The sequence below is a fragment of the Capricornis sumatraensis genome, chromosome 4 (assembly GCF_032405125.1).
Source record: "Capricornis sumatraensis isolate serow.1 chromosome 4, serow.2, whole genome shotgun sequence".
NCBI classification, from domain to species: Eukaryota; Metazoa; Chordata; class Mammalia; order Artiodactyla; family Bovidae; genus Capricornis; species Capricornis sumatraensis.
Window position 1 is genome coordinate 113,581,939 of NC_091072.1, and position 13,897 is coordinate 113,595,835.

Below are 13,897 nucleotides of genomic sequence, written 5' to 3' on the forward strand. Positions count from 1 at the left end.
ATTATTGGGAATCCTGTCCAAGTCGGAAAATTTCTAATCCTGGCCAATGACCAGGTGTTTCCATGGGTCTCCTATATGTCAGCTCCTCTTGCTGACTGTCCTCTCAGGTGCTTTCAGGGACTTTACACCCAATACATCCAACATCCCATCTTCCTGCTTGTTATTCAGAGAGCACATGCATGACTTGATAAAATCCTAGAATCTTAAAAGCCAAACTAGCCCCAGTGATTCTGGCAATCCAGAGTTCTCGTTTTGACTTAAAGCTCAGAGAGAATAGGATTTGCCTTGGGCTGTACTCCACGAAAAGGTCAAGCCAAGACCTGAGCCCAAGCCTGACTGTCAAGTCCCTGCCCTTTCTACTGATCCTGGTGCTAACCTGCCAGGCTCTTTTCTTTCACATTCCAGGACCCAAGACCTATAAGGAAAAGAAACCTGCTCTGATTTTGCAGAAACCTGCTCTTAGCATTTCCCCACACTGGGTAACCATTATTTTCCAGGAATTCTAATTTATTAAGCCTTTAGTGAGTCCCCAGATACTGCTTAGTGTTAGCTGCTCAGTCGCGTCCAACTCTTTGCAACCCCATGGACTATAGCCCAACAGGCTCCTCTGTCCATTGAATTCTCCAGGCAAGATTACTGGAGTAGGTTGCCATTTTCTACTCCAGAAGATCTTCCTAACCAGGGACTGAACCCGCATCTCTGCATTTCTTGTATTGGCAGGCAGATTCTTTACCACTGAGCCACCTGGGAAGCCCTCCAGTACTGCCTAAGTATTCATATGAAGCACATAGCAAAATGGTTACTAGAAGGACAGGCTTTTGGGTTAGACAAACCAGGGTTTAAATCCTAGCTGTGCTGCTGACTTGTAATGTACCATTGAATAAGATCCTGAGTCGCTCTGAGTCTCATGGCCTCACTTGTAAGAAGGGACATAAAGATACCTACCTTAGAGTTATGGCAACTTAAGATGACATTTGAAAAGACCCTGATGCTGGGAGGGAATTGGGGGCAGGAGGAGAAGGGGATGACAGAGGATGAGATGGCGGGATGGCATCACTGACTCTATGGACATGAGTTTGGGTAAACTCCGGGAGTTGGTGATGGACAGGGAGGCTTAGTGTGCTATGGTTCATGGGGTCAAAAAGACTGAGCGACTGAACTGAACTGAAGATGACTCGCGTGTAGCATTTAGTGCAGGTGTGTGGCACGTGGAAAGTGCTTGATAAATGTCAGCTCTTAATAACTATTTAGTTGTTTGTTAAGTCATCTTCTTTATAGTTGTTCTGCTTATCTGATGGTTTTGTGTTTTGTCTAATTCCTCTCACCACCATGCCCCCTTCTCTTACCTTTAATCCATTTTGCACAAAGTTGTCTTAAAGATCCTTTCTGAATAGCGAGATGCAATTTTCAATATCATTCACAATAATGTGGACACAGAAAATGCTGCTTCCTATTATACCTTTCTCATTACCTGTTAAATAACCACCACTAACTACTTTTTACATCTTTCTGGACTGTATATATTTGGAACTATTGATCAGCTACTTGAAAGTAACAGTGGGAAAGAGTCTCTCATTTTTCATCATGATAGGTCAAGAGTTTTAGGTAATTTGTCTTTATGGTGTTGGCCTCTGAATGTCTTTATTTCTTGTTTTTGGCAGGTGTTAAAGGTTTCCCGCATAGGCATGGATAAATGAATTGTTTCTATCTTATTTTCTAAGCACATTAAAAACAAAATCTGTGACTGAATCCACTCAGGCCAGACGGTTTATTCTGTAAATTAAACAAATATTTTCTATCCTTTTCTGATAGCCCTGCCTGAAAATGGGGTTGCAGATTTATTTTTAGGGACCTCATTTTTCTGTCTGTGCTTTTCATATTTCCTACAGAATTGAGTGGTTTTAAGCATTTAAAAGTCTGATGCATATAAAGCTTGGTGGTTGGGAGGAGTTGCCTATTTTCTAAGGTCATCCTAATGGGGGTAATTTTTGTCTGTATAAGAGAAAATTGGTAGACATTTGAAACAAGCTGGTATATTTTTTAAACAAAACAAACAAAAACCTGCTGAATAAAAGCTGTCCCTGGTGGAATTATTGTTTCATATTTTGTAGGACCTTTAACTTGAAGGAAGTCCTGAATTCTATTGGCATTCAGACTTGTGTTGAGGTTAACAAGACCCTAATGGAGAGAGGTTTACCAACTTTAAATGCTGAGGTTCAAGCTAACCTTGTAGGCCAATTCTCAAGCATTGAAGAAGAAGACAATCCTATCTGGTCTTTAATTGGTGAGTCCTTATATTTTTATTGGTTTCTGCTTCAATGTCAATATGCTTTACCACGCTGGCTTTGGCTAATGTTAAGTATCAGTCAAATTTTAGTCTTGAACAGATTACCTGCTTCTCTTGGTGAATAAATATTGAAAACATGAAGAAAGCATTAATATTTTCAAAGGTTTGGGACTCACTGCTGCTTATGTGTGTATATGTAGTGGAGTGGGGGGATGTTTCAGGGTCTTCTACCTTTACTACCCAGCTGATAGGGTTTTTGAAGAAAATAACATCATGCTGCCATCATTTTAAATTCCTAGATCAATACAGCAATCCAAACCAGATGGCAGTATGTTCACAGAAAGTAGACACATGCTCTGATGGAAGCTAACCTGTGTGAGCTGAGGCCCCTTGCTTGATCAGGCTTAGAAAGACTAAAAGTTAAAAGGCCCATAGAACTGAGAGGCATAGTGGGGGGATTTTTTTTCCCTGCTTGATTGCTAAGAAAATAAATATCTCAGGATCAAATTGTGTTGGTGAGTTGGGGAAATGGAGAATGTATCAGGACTTTTTTCTGTTACCTGTGACAGATAATTTAAAACTCTAAAGTGGCTTCCCAGGTGGCTCAGTGGTAAAGAATCCGCCTGTCAAGCAGGAGACCTGGGTTTGATCCCTGGTTCTGGGAGATTCCCTGGAGAAGGAAATGGCTATCCACTCCAGTATTCTTGCCTGGGAAATCCCATGGACAGAGGATCCTGACGGGCTACAGTCCATGGGGTCGCAAAGAGTCAGACATGGCTTAGTGACTAAACAACAAAGTGGCTTAAGCAGGAAGGGACTGTATTTGCTCATATCACAGAAAAGAGCAGTTGGGGGGGACTGGCTGCTGATACAGCTTAATCAGAGTTCAGATGATGTCTTGGCACTGTTTCCCCCTGGTGGTCCCTCAGTGCTGCCTTCCTCTGGGATGGCTGTCTCTAAAATAGTCTCTTCCCAATATAACAAGATGACTTCCACTCCAGCCTGCATCTTTCCATATTTAAATCAAGCCAAAAAAAAAAAAAAAAGTCAGTTTCCCTCCCCTCTTAGCTCAAACTATGACCCTAGAATTGAATCCCATTAGCTCCCGTTGGTGGTCACATCCCATTTTTGGTGGCCAGAGTGGAAGAAACTTAACCCTAAGACATGTGTTCAGCTCCTGGAAACAAAGTGAGTCAGCTTTACCTGAACACCTGATCTGAAACTAGGGAAGCAATTGTTTCCCCCAGACAGAATCAGGGTGCTGTGGCCATAAGAAGAGGATGGGGTGACGTGGGAGACAAAGCAAGTGTCAGCTGCAGTGGGAAAGGGACAGATGGAGGAAAGAGTGTGGAATTTGAATATCCAAACATTCCAGGAGGAATCTGCAAGTTTTCAAAGCACCGCACTGACTTCTCTAGGAACACAAACACTGGTTATTATTTAGCTGAGATTCTTAAAGGGTGTCTTTCAACCTGATCCCTGGGGACATGGGATGCTGGTAATCTAAGCCACCCAGGCCACTGAAGGGCTCTGGTGCGCAGCATGTGGGCTTCGAGGGGTGACAGGGAGGACAGTCACACACACAGCCTAACCTCAGCTGCCTGTGGCCAAGCCCTGCCCGTCATGACCGTCACTGCTGACAAGCGTGTCACAGCCTGTCACCTCCGGCGGTACAGCCAGCACTTGGGCCATGGTGCTTCTCGGAGGAGGAGGGGCAGGCTGTCAGCCATCTCTGCCTCATACCAGGAGACCCTTGCTAGTGCACAGGTCTCATGAGGAGGATGGGATGCATCTTTGCTCACAGCAATTTCCCCAGACCATGGGGGGTGGGGCCCAGAGATGACCTTTAATAGATATCTGAGGGGATGACAGAGGATGAGATGGCTGGATGGCATCACTGACTCGATGGACATGAGTTTGGGTAAACTCCGGGAGTTGGTGATGGACAGGGAGGCCTGGCGTGCTGTGATTCATGGGGTCGCAAAGAGTTGGACATGACTGAGCGACTGAACTGAACTGAGGTGTCAATCACAGATTGGCACTTGCCATCTACCTCTCTAAGGATTAAATCATGTGCTGCTGCAGCTGCTCACCGCCAACACCCCCTGAAAGGAGTTCAGGATGGAGAATAGAAAAGAGGCACTCTGTGCTCGGGGAAAACTGGCAGGATAGGTCTTCACGTAGTTAGATATTCTCCGGAGCTTTTTATGAGCCCAATTCACATATCTGCTCTTATCTGGGAAAACACTAAAATCCTTCGTAGTGATGACTGTTTCTCGTGACTAGCAGAAGCTTCACGAGACTAGCAGAAACCTTTTGTAAAATGTGTTTTTTATTGCATGTATTCTCCCTTCACCAAAATCACATATATACTGTCCCTTTCCCCAATGACTTTGGAACAGTCTCTCAGAGCTATCTGAGGTGCTATCTCCCAGGCTGCAGTCCTCATATTGCCTCAAATAAAACTCAATTTGCAACTCTCACATTGTGCATTTTTTTTTAAGTCAGCAGTGGAGTGGATGAATGAATGCATGGAGACTTGGAGCAGTCAAGTATCTCTCACCTGAGGCCATATAACCAGCAGGTCTCAGGGTAGGGAGTCTTCCTGTCTCACCTTCTCATCTGCTCTGATGGGTACTCCAGTCAGAGCTGGAGCCCTGCTGCCCGTTGGCAGGCTGGCCAGAGCCTCGGGTGTTCTCTGTGCTCTTGCTTTAGATCAGGGAACTACTGGCAGTGCCAGAGAGAGAGGGGGAAGCTGGGGGCCAGGAGATGCCCCACCCTGAGGAGGCCTCTTAAAATCCAGTCAAGCCACTTTTTCCACCCAGCCCTCCCTATTCCAAGTTTCCTGTTCTTCTGCAAATTGAAAGTATTTTATAACCTTGTTCAAAGTACTGTTGCCTAGCAACTTGCATGACTCACTTGAGCGTCTCTCCCTAGGCTCTGGAAGCCAAGGCATGTCTTTGGCAGGGGCTGGGTTTGGCTGCTCCTAAATGGACAGACGCTTCTATCACTTTAGTCTTGGCCTAAAAACTGACTCGTCCACAGAAGAGACAGAACTACTTGTCAGCATAATAACAGTTTTGAAAGACCTGCATTCTTTAAACAGTCTCACAGAAAAGTGTCCAGACCATAACCGTGGCAAAAATAGACCCGGGCTCATGAGAGTCAAGCAGCCAGCCTAATGGGGAGTTTAGTGGACCATTTGCTCTGAATTCTCTGCCCACAGAGGAGCAAGAATATATTAGACCTTAGAGGGATCCCTGGGACAGAAGAAGGGCTCCAGCTTAGCCCTAGCTTTCCTCCTCTGTTGTTCATGGTACCCACAGTCTGCCTTCTTCGTTCTCAGTTGATGTGCTATTTATTTACAATAAAATCACAACTCCCACTGTGTTTGCATGCTAATGGCCACCGACATTTTTAAAAAGTAATTTTCAACTGTACAAATGATCCCTCCATGAATAATTTCCTCTCGTTGAAAAATTATGGATAAGGCTCAGGTCTTCTTCAGCCCCCATTCCTCTCTGGCTCCTTGCATTTTCAGTTTGGGGTTTATCTTCATAGACCTTTTTCATTCCATTCTCACTTCACTACAGTCAACATTTCTGACATGCCAGCTGCCTGCCAGACCAGGGAAATAAAGGCTAAAAAAGTAGCCCTCACCCTCAGAAAGCCTACTGTCTGAGAAATGAGAGAGAGAAATTCTCAAGTAACAATAATAAGGATTGAGTATATAATAAGGTTGAGTAATAATAAGGGTATAACAGATGGTAAGGAAAGCCACAGAAAGGAGGTGACTTTAGTATCAGTATGATGTTCTTGACTTTGGCAGAGATGAAGTGAGATGGAAGGGCATTCTAGTAACAGGAAATAGTCTGGGCTAAGATATGGACATGGGACACTGGGCACTTTGAGTTCCAGGTCAGATCTGGCTGAAATGTATGATTTGGGGTAGACGTGTTTGGATATAAGAATTTCAGTAATATTACAGCTGTCTGTATTAGATGAGTGTATTTAAATGGCAGCCCACTCCAGTATACTTGCCTGGAAAATCCCATGGATGGAGGAGCCTGGTGGATTGCAGTCCGTGGGGTCGCAAAGAGTCAGGCACGACTGAGCAACTTCACTCACTCACTCATTTTCCTTAATAAATGTTCTTATTTGTGAGATTTCTGTTTCCAGAGCCAGAGAATGTCCTTGGAGCAGCCTGGGCTGGAGCAGGTCTGGCTTGTCCAGTGCCATTTGTACAGGACACCACAGCTTCCCTTTTTTAAGCATTTGCATGCATTTGTGAAGTCTTCGCAAATGCAGATGCACCGAAGCAGGAAGAGTGGAGAAGGTGGCAGTGCTAGTTGGGGTGGTCCTTCCTCAGTGCCTCCAGATTCTTGCCTACATGGGGGGTGGTCGTACAATTTATTTTCTAACCCGGGACACTGTTGAAAGTGTTCTTTTTATTAAGACCAGGACAGCAGGTGTCAACTTCAATTATCCTGAGAAAACCTAGATGTATGTTCCCCTTTGCCTTGTGGCAGTTTGGGCTCCCAAGTTTGCCAGATCTGTAGATTTTTCAAGAAGAACCAAAAATTTGATTTTCTATGTGAAAGCCCCTCATTTTAAATAGCTTCTGTTTTTTAGAAAAACACTGTCTGGGCTAAACTAGCAATCCTAGTTTACATACTCAGCTTTAGGATATGTAACTAAAATTATGGACATTTGAATTTTTATAAAAGATTCCCCACTCTACCCTGAAAGTGCTGTGTATGTTTTATTAGTTAGCTATTACTGTGTAACAGATTTCCCTAAGACTCCATCTATCATTGCTCACCAGTCTGTGGGGCAACTAGGCAGTTCATTTGGTCTTGCTGGACTCAATGCATGCATTTATGGTAAGCAGCCTCATGGGTAGTTAGCTCTGCTGGTCTCGCCTGGGCTGTCTCAAGTGTTTGGGATTTGGTTGGCTACTGGTTGGTCTAGGATGGCCTAAGATGGAACAGCTGGGCTTCCCTCAACATGGGCTCTCATCTGGCCCAGGCTTGTTTACATGGTGGTGGTAGGCAGAAAGGGCAGATTCAAACCATGCCTCTTGAGCATGGAACTCACACACCATCACTCCGGCCACATTCTGCATGCCAAAGCAGGTCAGAAGGCCATCCTTGATCCAAGACCTGGGCACCCGGGCTCCAGCCCTGATGGGAAGAACTGCCAGGCTACCTTGGAAAGGGCATGAGTATAGGGAGGGGGTAAAGAATTGAGGATGTTGTTGCAATCCATCTACCACAATTACTATTCTCATGTTTAAAAAGTACATGCTTTAATAATAGGACAGATAAACATATTTTCTTTTTCCCCAGATAAACGAATCCAGCTATACATGAAGAGCCTGCTTTGTCTGCCAAGCCCTCCAAGATGCATGCCTCCCGTGCCAGGAGGCCTTGCTGTCGTTCAACAAGAGCTGGAGTCGCTAGGCTCGCAATACGCAAACATCGTGAATCTCAACAAACAAGTGTACGGACCATTTTATGCAAATATACTCCGAAAGCTGCTGTTTGGTGAGGAAGCCACAGGGAAGGCAGAAGCTTCTTCATCTACTAACTAAAGAGGAAATGACACTGGAAAAGAGATTGGAAGCCCAGCACTTAGGTACCCATTCTGTTTCCACCAGCGGCATTACAGATGGGGCACATTCTCAATCCTGTGTGAGGCACAGTGTTAGCCCGAAGTTGTGTAACCCAGTAATGTCAGCATTGCAGAGACATGCACATCACAATGCCCCCACATGTGCACCATTTTCGAGTCCTAAAGAGACTTTTTAACGAACAGAAAGCTATTTGTATTTAATTTTATTACCTATATAATACTTGTAAATGTTTTCTTAAGCATTTATATCTGGCTTATTCATTCAACCCTTAAGGAGTTGTATTTCCTCACCTGTTACTATCAGATCTAATGATTTCTTTTTTTTAACTTTGGTACAGCTTCTTAAAGGGTTGAAAATTGTGATCATAACCAAGTGGACTGAGGTTCTAAATAAATGATGTGAAGTAAGGATAACTGTATTTGAAATGTACAAATTAAATTTTACTCATATGTAATAGAAACTTACATAGTCCTCAAATTCTACAAATATACCTAATCACATTTGGTGATACCGATGGTCAGTATTTGTTTAGAATTTAAACGTATTAAATACATTTTTATGCTATGTACAAATTTTAGATAAAACCTCCCTTGATGATTTAATGGAAATAGAAACAAACCCCTTCTAAAATCTCATTCTAGAGGGTGGATTCTTCTTGCAACTTATGCTGCTCTCTGAGAGAAACACTTTTTGCACACATCTCTTTGTGAATGTCCTTGCATTTCTCAGGCCATTGGTAAGGTTTATATAAGATTTTAATATTTTTACATAAGGCAGGAGCGGTTTGAATTGGTAACTTGAATTTACTTGTAAGAAAAAGTTGATAAAATGGGACCCCTATTCTCAGTGAAATTCACATCTGAAAAAGAAACAGATGTACTTTGGATTCTTTTTCTTCTTTAAGCATATAATGTGCTAGCAAATGCCTTCTCTGTGGATTTAATTCTTACCCCACCGTGACCAAGAAGCTCTTCTCAGTATCATCATCATTTGCCATTCTTGTGCATTAAACTTTGCCACGCTGGCACTGCTTGTCAGGATCCTAGAGAAATCTGCTTGTCTTTGAATTACATGCTTCTGAAGTGTTGAGGGAAACACTACTGGATAATGCTTTATTTGCATAAAATGCATTTTTGATGGTTTGATTTTCTGAGGACTCCTTGAACCTTAGCGGTCTGGTGGAGAAGAGCAAGTAGGAAGAAAAAGATTAATCCTTCTTTCTTCCTTACCTCCTCTTCCTCACCATGACCTCTACCATTCTGGTGCTACCTAGTGATTTGATGAAGGCCTGGGAAATTATTGTGTGAATAACTTATCTCTGATCCTTACATTTTGGAGGGATCTGCCAAATTGAGGAAATATTGAACATCAGCTTTTTTCTCCCAATGACCAATACATATATCACCATTTTGTCCATTTGAGCAGCTATGTAGAAGTGGAATTTACTGAAGAGCACATCATTGGTCTTACCCATTTTTTCCCTCCTCCTGTATGTCCATTCTGCCTGTTTCCTGTGCTTAGAAATCATAAGGTGCTGTAGATTTTTATTTGCATTTTCTCTTAAGTTGAAATTGTTTTAAACTGTTCACTTTGGGGCCTGGATAGCACAGAGGGTCTGAAAGGTAGCGTGTAATGTGATTTTTTGTCACTTTCCCAGTGAACTGTATATATAACTAGAAGACCAGGTGGTATACTTTTTTACTATCAGATTGGAATCTGGCTGGTATTCTTATATACTTGATTATACTATAGTTGCCAGCAGGAAAACAATGTGCAAACATTTTTTTTTTTTTGGATGCATTTTAAAATGAAGGGCATTCTGCCTTTTTTTTTAAGTGGCAAAGTAAATCTCAATGTCCCATCTGGATTTAAGCAAGTACATTTATTAGGATTTTTAAATCCTGTCCCTTAGCATGTTGTTTATTTGGTTTTTACTTAAATGTTTACTTCTACTTTTGAGAATTTTCTTAACATGGTCTTGTTTTGTAACGTCAATTTTCCTAAACACCATACACACATTTTCATTCTTCTGCTAAAACATGTATTGTGCACACTAGTTACATTTTAAAACATTAAAAATTATTTCAAGATAGATGGAGTCTCTGTTTTCTAAACCACCTTTGGGTAGCTCGGGGCTGGAATATTGCACACTCTTTATTACAGTGGTTCTAGAAGGAATCTTCTACTTAATGTCAAAGCCTCACAGACATCAATCGTGTTCATTCATTCATTTAGTGAACAAATAGCTATTGAGCATCTACTATGTGTCAAGAAGTATCCTAGGTATTTAGTACACAGATGACTAGATAGACACTGTCCTGAGAAGTTTGTAACTTAGTAAGAAGGACAAAATTGTGAACAATAGCAATAAAGTGTAATTCGGGCTATGCTTTTAAAACAAGTACACATAGTACAGAAAGTGAAGAACTAAAGAACTGCTTGATGAAAATTAAACAGGAGAGTGAAAAAGTTGGCTTAAAACACAATATTAAAAAAACTAGGATCATGGCATCCGGTCCCATCACTTCATGGAAAATAGATGGGGAAACAATGGAAACGGTGACAGACTTTATTTTTGGGGGCTCCAAAATCACTGCAGATGGTGACTGTAGCCATAAAATTAAAAGATGCCTGCTCCTTGGAAGAAAAGCTATGACCAACCTAGACAGCATATTACAAAGCAGAGACATTACTTTGCCAACAAAGGTCCGTCTAGTCAAAGCTGGGGGTTTTCCAGTAGTCATGTATGGATGTGAGAATTGGACTATAAAAGAAGCTGAGCGCTGAAGAATTGATGCTTTTGAACTGGGATATTGGAGAAGACTCTTGAGAGTCCCTTGGACTGCAAGATCAAACTAGTCAATCCTAAGGGAAATCAGTCCTGAATATTCATTGGAAGGATTGATGCTGAAGCTGAAACTCCAATACTTTGGCCACCTGATGTGAAGAACTGACTCCTTAGAAAAGAGCCTGATGCTGGGCAAGATTGAAGGCAGGAGGAGAAGTGGACAATAGAGGATGAGATGGCTGGATGGCATCACCGACTCGATGGACATGAGTTTGAGCAAGCTCTGGGAGTTGGTGATGGACAGGGAAGCCTGGCGTGCTGCAGTCCATGGGGTTGCAAAGAGTCGGATATGACTGAGCGACTGAACTGAACTGACACATAGTATTAGAGGAAAAATCACTGGACTCTTTCACGGATCACCCTTGAGCTAAAACATGAATGATAGGCAGGAACTTGCCAAGAGACCAGGAAAGGGAAAGGTGCAAGAGGCCAAGTGCGCAGGAGGCACAGTCATGTGGAGAAATGGTGAGCCCAGGGAACAGCCTCCAAAAGAGGGGAAGTGACGGGAGGAAAAGCACGCAAGGGAAAAGGCTTCTGGGATGTCATGCTCATATGTGTGGGGTTTGTTCTGAAAGAGGCAAAGAATCAGGGAATCCTTTGAAAGTTGCAAACAATTATGTTTGGGAAAGATTGCCCTGGCAAAGCACATTTGCCATTGGTGCCAGAATATTATGTGCTGTGTACGTACGTGTACATGCCCTCAAACCTGAACACGTGGCACAAGCAGCAGAAATGGACTCTAGCTAACAGGCAGAAAGAGAGTTTATTGGAGAGGTTTACATACTTCACAGAATCTATTTTGTTTGGGGAATTAAGCTTGGCAAATGGGTAGGAACCGAGGCAACGCAAGTGCAGGGCCTCAGCCAAGCGGGATTCAGAGATTGATTTCTCAACTGTCCTTGCTGCTTTGCCTCATTTGCTCAAGATTTAAAGTCCTAGATATCAACATTCAGTGGGACGAATCTCTGTCAAGGGCAATGCTCTTAATTTGCATGGGATGGAATGAGATAGTGTCTGACACTTAGACTCCCATGTTCCTACCAAGGTCACCCAACTAATGATTTCTTTCAAACAGGAAAGGTGTCCGGAGGAGCAGAAAGAGAAAAACAAATCCACTATCCTTTACATTTATGAGGTCTTTTGAACTTGACTGGGAGAAATGTGTGAGGAGACCCCTCCCCCCATCCAGTATTGCCTCTAAGAATGACACTGTAAGATGATTCCAGGAAGGGCATAGTCAGTGAAATCAGCCTTTACTGTGTGCACTGATGAACTGCTGAACACATAGCTCTCAAGTCACCATGGCCTCAGCATAGCCTTATTTCTCAAATTATAGTTCCAAGTTTAGGGAAGGTTGGTGTATGTATCAAGGGCCTTAATTCAGCTACTCAGAAATCCAACTTCCATTCATCTTATAACTCAGCAGTCCTCAAAACCTTCAGCATCCCCTGAATCACTCAGAAGACAGGGGAAATAAATGGATTGCCCACTTCTATTCATGGTGCATTGGCCAGAACTCAAAATCATCTGGCTCCAAGTGCAAGCAAGTCAGGAAAATGTGCCCAGGAGAAAAGAGGTGGACATGGGTATTGGGTATTGGTAAGCATTAGCAGTTTCTACCTCAGATCCCGCCAGTTTCCTTGAATAAGCTCTGTAAATCCTCTTTTCTAAGAAAATAAGTTTAAAGTCATGTGTCTGCTCTCATCTTTTAGTATTAGCTCCCCAGAACACCGAGTTGAGAGGATTCTGAAGCCAAATCCAGGATAAGCAGTAAAGAATTCTGTGGCTGATTGGCAAAGTATGCCATGAGTGTGGGGCCTGCCACATTTTGTGCAACATATATTTTTTCACTTGAATCCTCCTTAAAACTAAAATTCAATCTGTTCTTCCTCTGGGGATGTTAAGTACCAACAGCTCCCACTCGTTAGTCAGTAAAAGTGGCACAGGACCAAGAGTCAGGAGACTTGAGTTTGAATTCACTTATTTTTCATAGCTATTATGACCTCAAGTCAGCCTTCTAGTCTCGCCCTGAACATCGATTTCCTACCCTACCTGCCTGCCTCACAGAGCCCTAGTGAGAGTCAAATGAGATGTATTTGAAATTGTCTACAAACTTAAGCATAATGTGGCCAGAATACATTACAAAAGCTAATTTATTAGTCCTAAATCTCTTTCAAGCTTCAGGAGGTTTTAGTATTGTGAGATGTGGTGATCGAGTACTTAAGTACATAAGACCAAAAATTGTCAGCTCTCATCACAACCATGGTTCATTAAGCCCAATATTGTCATTGGCAGAGAAACCCAAGGGTATGTAGAGACTGCAGTTATTGTCCTTGATGTCGACTTCAAAGGATAGTGACACAACCCAACATGTTCCAATTTCGTTTAGTAAATCAGGTATGACTTTATCCTCCATGATTTAATCTAACCTTTTAGAAAGTACATCTGTACCAGCACCTGTGCCCTCTTGTTCTCTACTTTTCAAGTGAAACTTTATCTTTTCATGTCTAAGCTTGGTATGTTAGCCTTGTTCAGCTTTCAAGGGAAAGGAAAAACCTAGGGATTTATCGCAAGGCTTGAAGAAGAAGAAAGGAAACCTGGGAATCTGCCAGCAGTTGCATCTGCAGGCGTGATAGAGAAGTTGAATATAATTTTTTTTCTTTCAGAATTTAGCAAAATAATTACTAACCACATAGACTAAGAATTTTATATAAATGGTCTCATATAACTGCACAACCCACTACAAGGCAGGTTCTATCATTATTTCCATTTGTGCAAAAAGAGACACAGAGAGGTTAAGTCACAGAGCTGATAATCAACTTGAACCCAAAGAGTCTAACCCTGGAACGTGTTAACTACTCGCTATATTCGTTGCCTTAGGTCATCCAGCTGAAGGTATGTTTCACTGTTGTAATGCTACCAAATGCTGTTTACTTCTCTGCCTCTGTTTCCTGTTGCCCTTCCCTTTTGGTCTTCATTGAAAACCTCCCAGGAGAGAGAAAATGATTGGGTCCATTTGCCACTAGTCACTATGGATATCCTTCCCCGACTCTCTTGCCTTCGGTGGGGGGGGGGGGGGTCTCATAAAGAGCTCCGTGCCCCGTTCCTGCCCCCTACCTTAGGTGGC

The 13,897-nt window shown here is 42.6% G+C and overlaps 1 protein-coding gene across 1 annotated transcript in view; it reads left to right on the plus strand.

The window, feature by feature from the left end:
• The window catches only part of TCP11L2 (t-complex 11 like 2), a 41,651-nt gene extending 31,726 nt beyond the window's left edge, over positions 1-9,925 (plus strand). The window contains exons 9-10 of the mRNA XM_068971122.1: positions 2,112-2,284; positions 7,636-9,925. Coding sequence (XP_068827223.1) covers positions 2,112-2,284; positions 7,636-7,880 — 418 coding nt within the window. The 3' untranslated portion in view covers positions 7,881-9,925. The remainder of the gene's footprint in view (positions 1-2,111; positions 2,285-7,635) is intronic.
• The last annotated feature ends 3,972 nt before the right edge of the window (positions 9,926-13,897 follow it).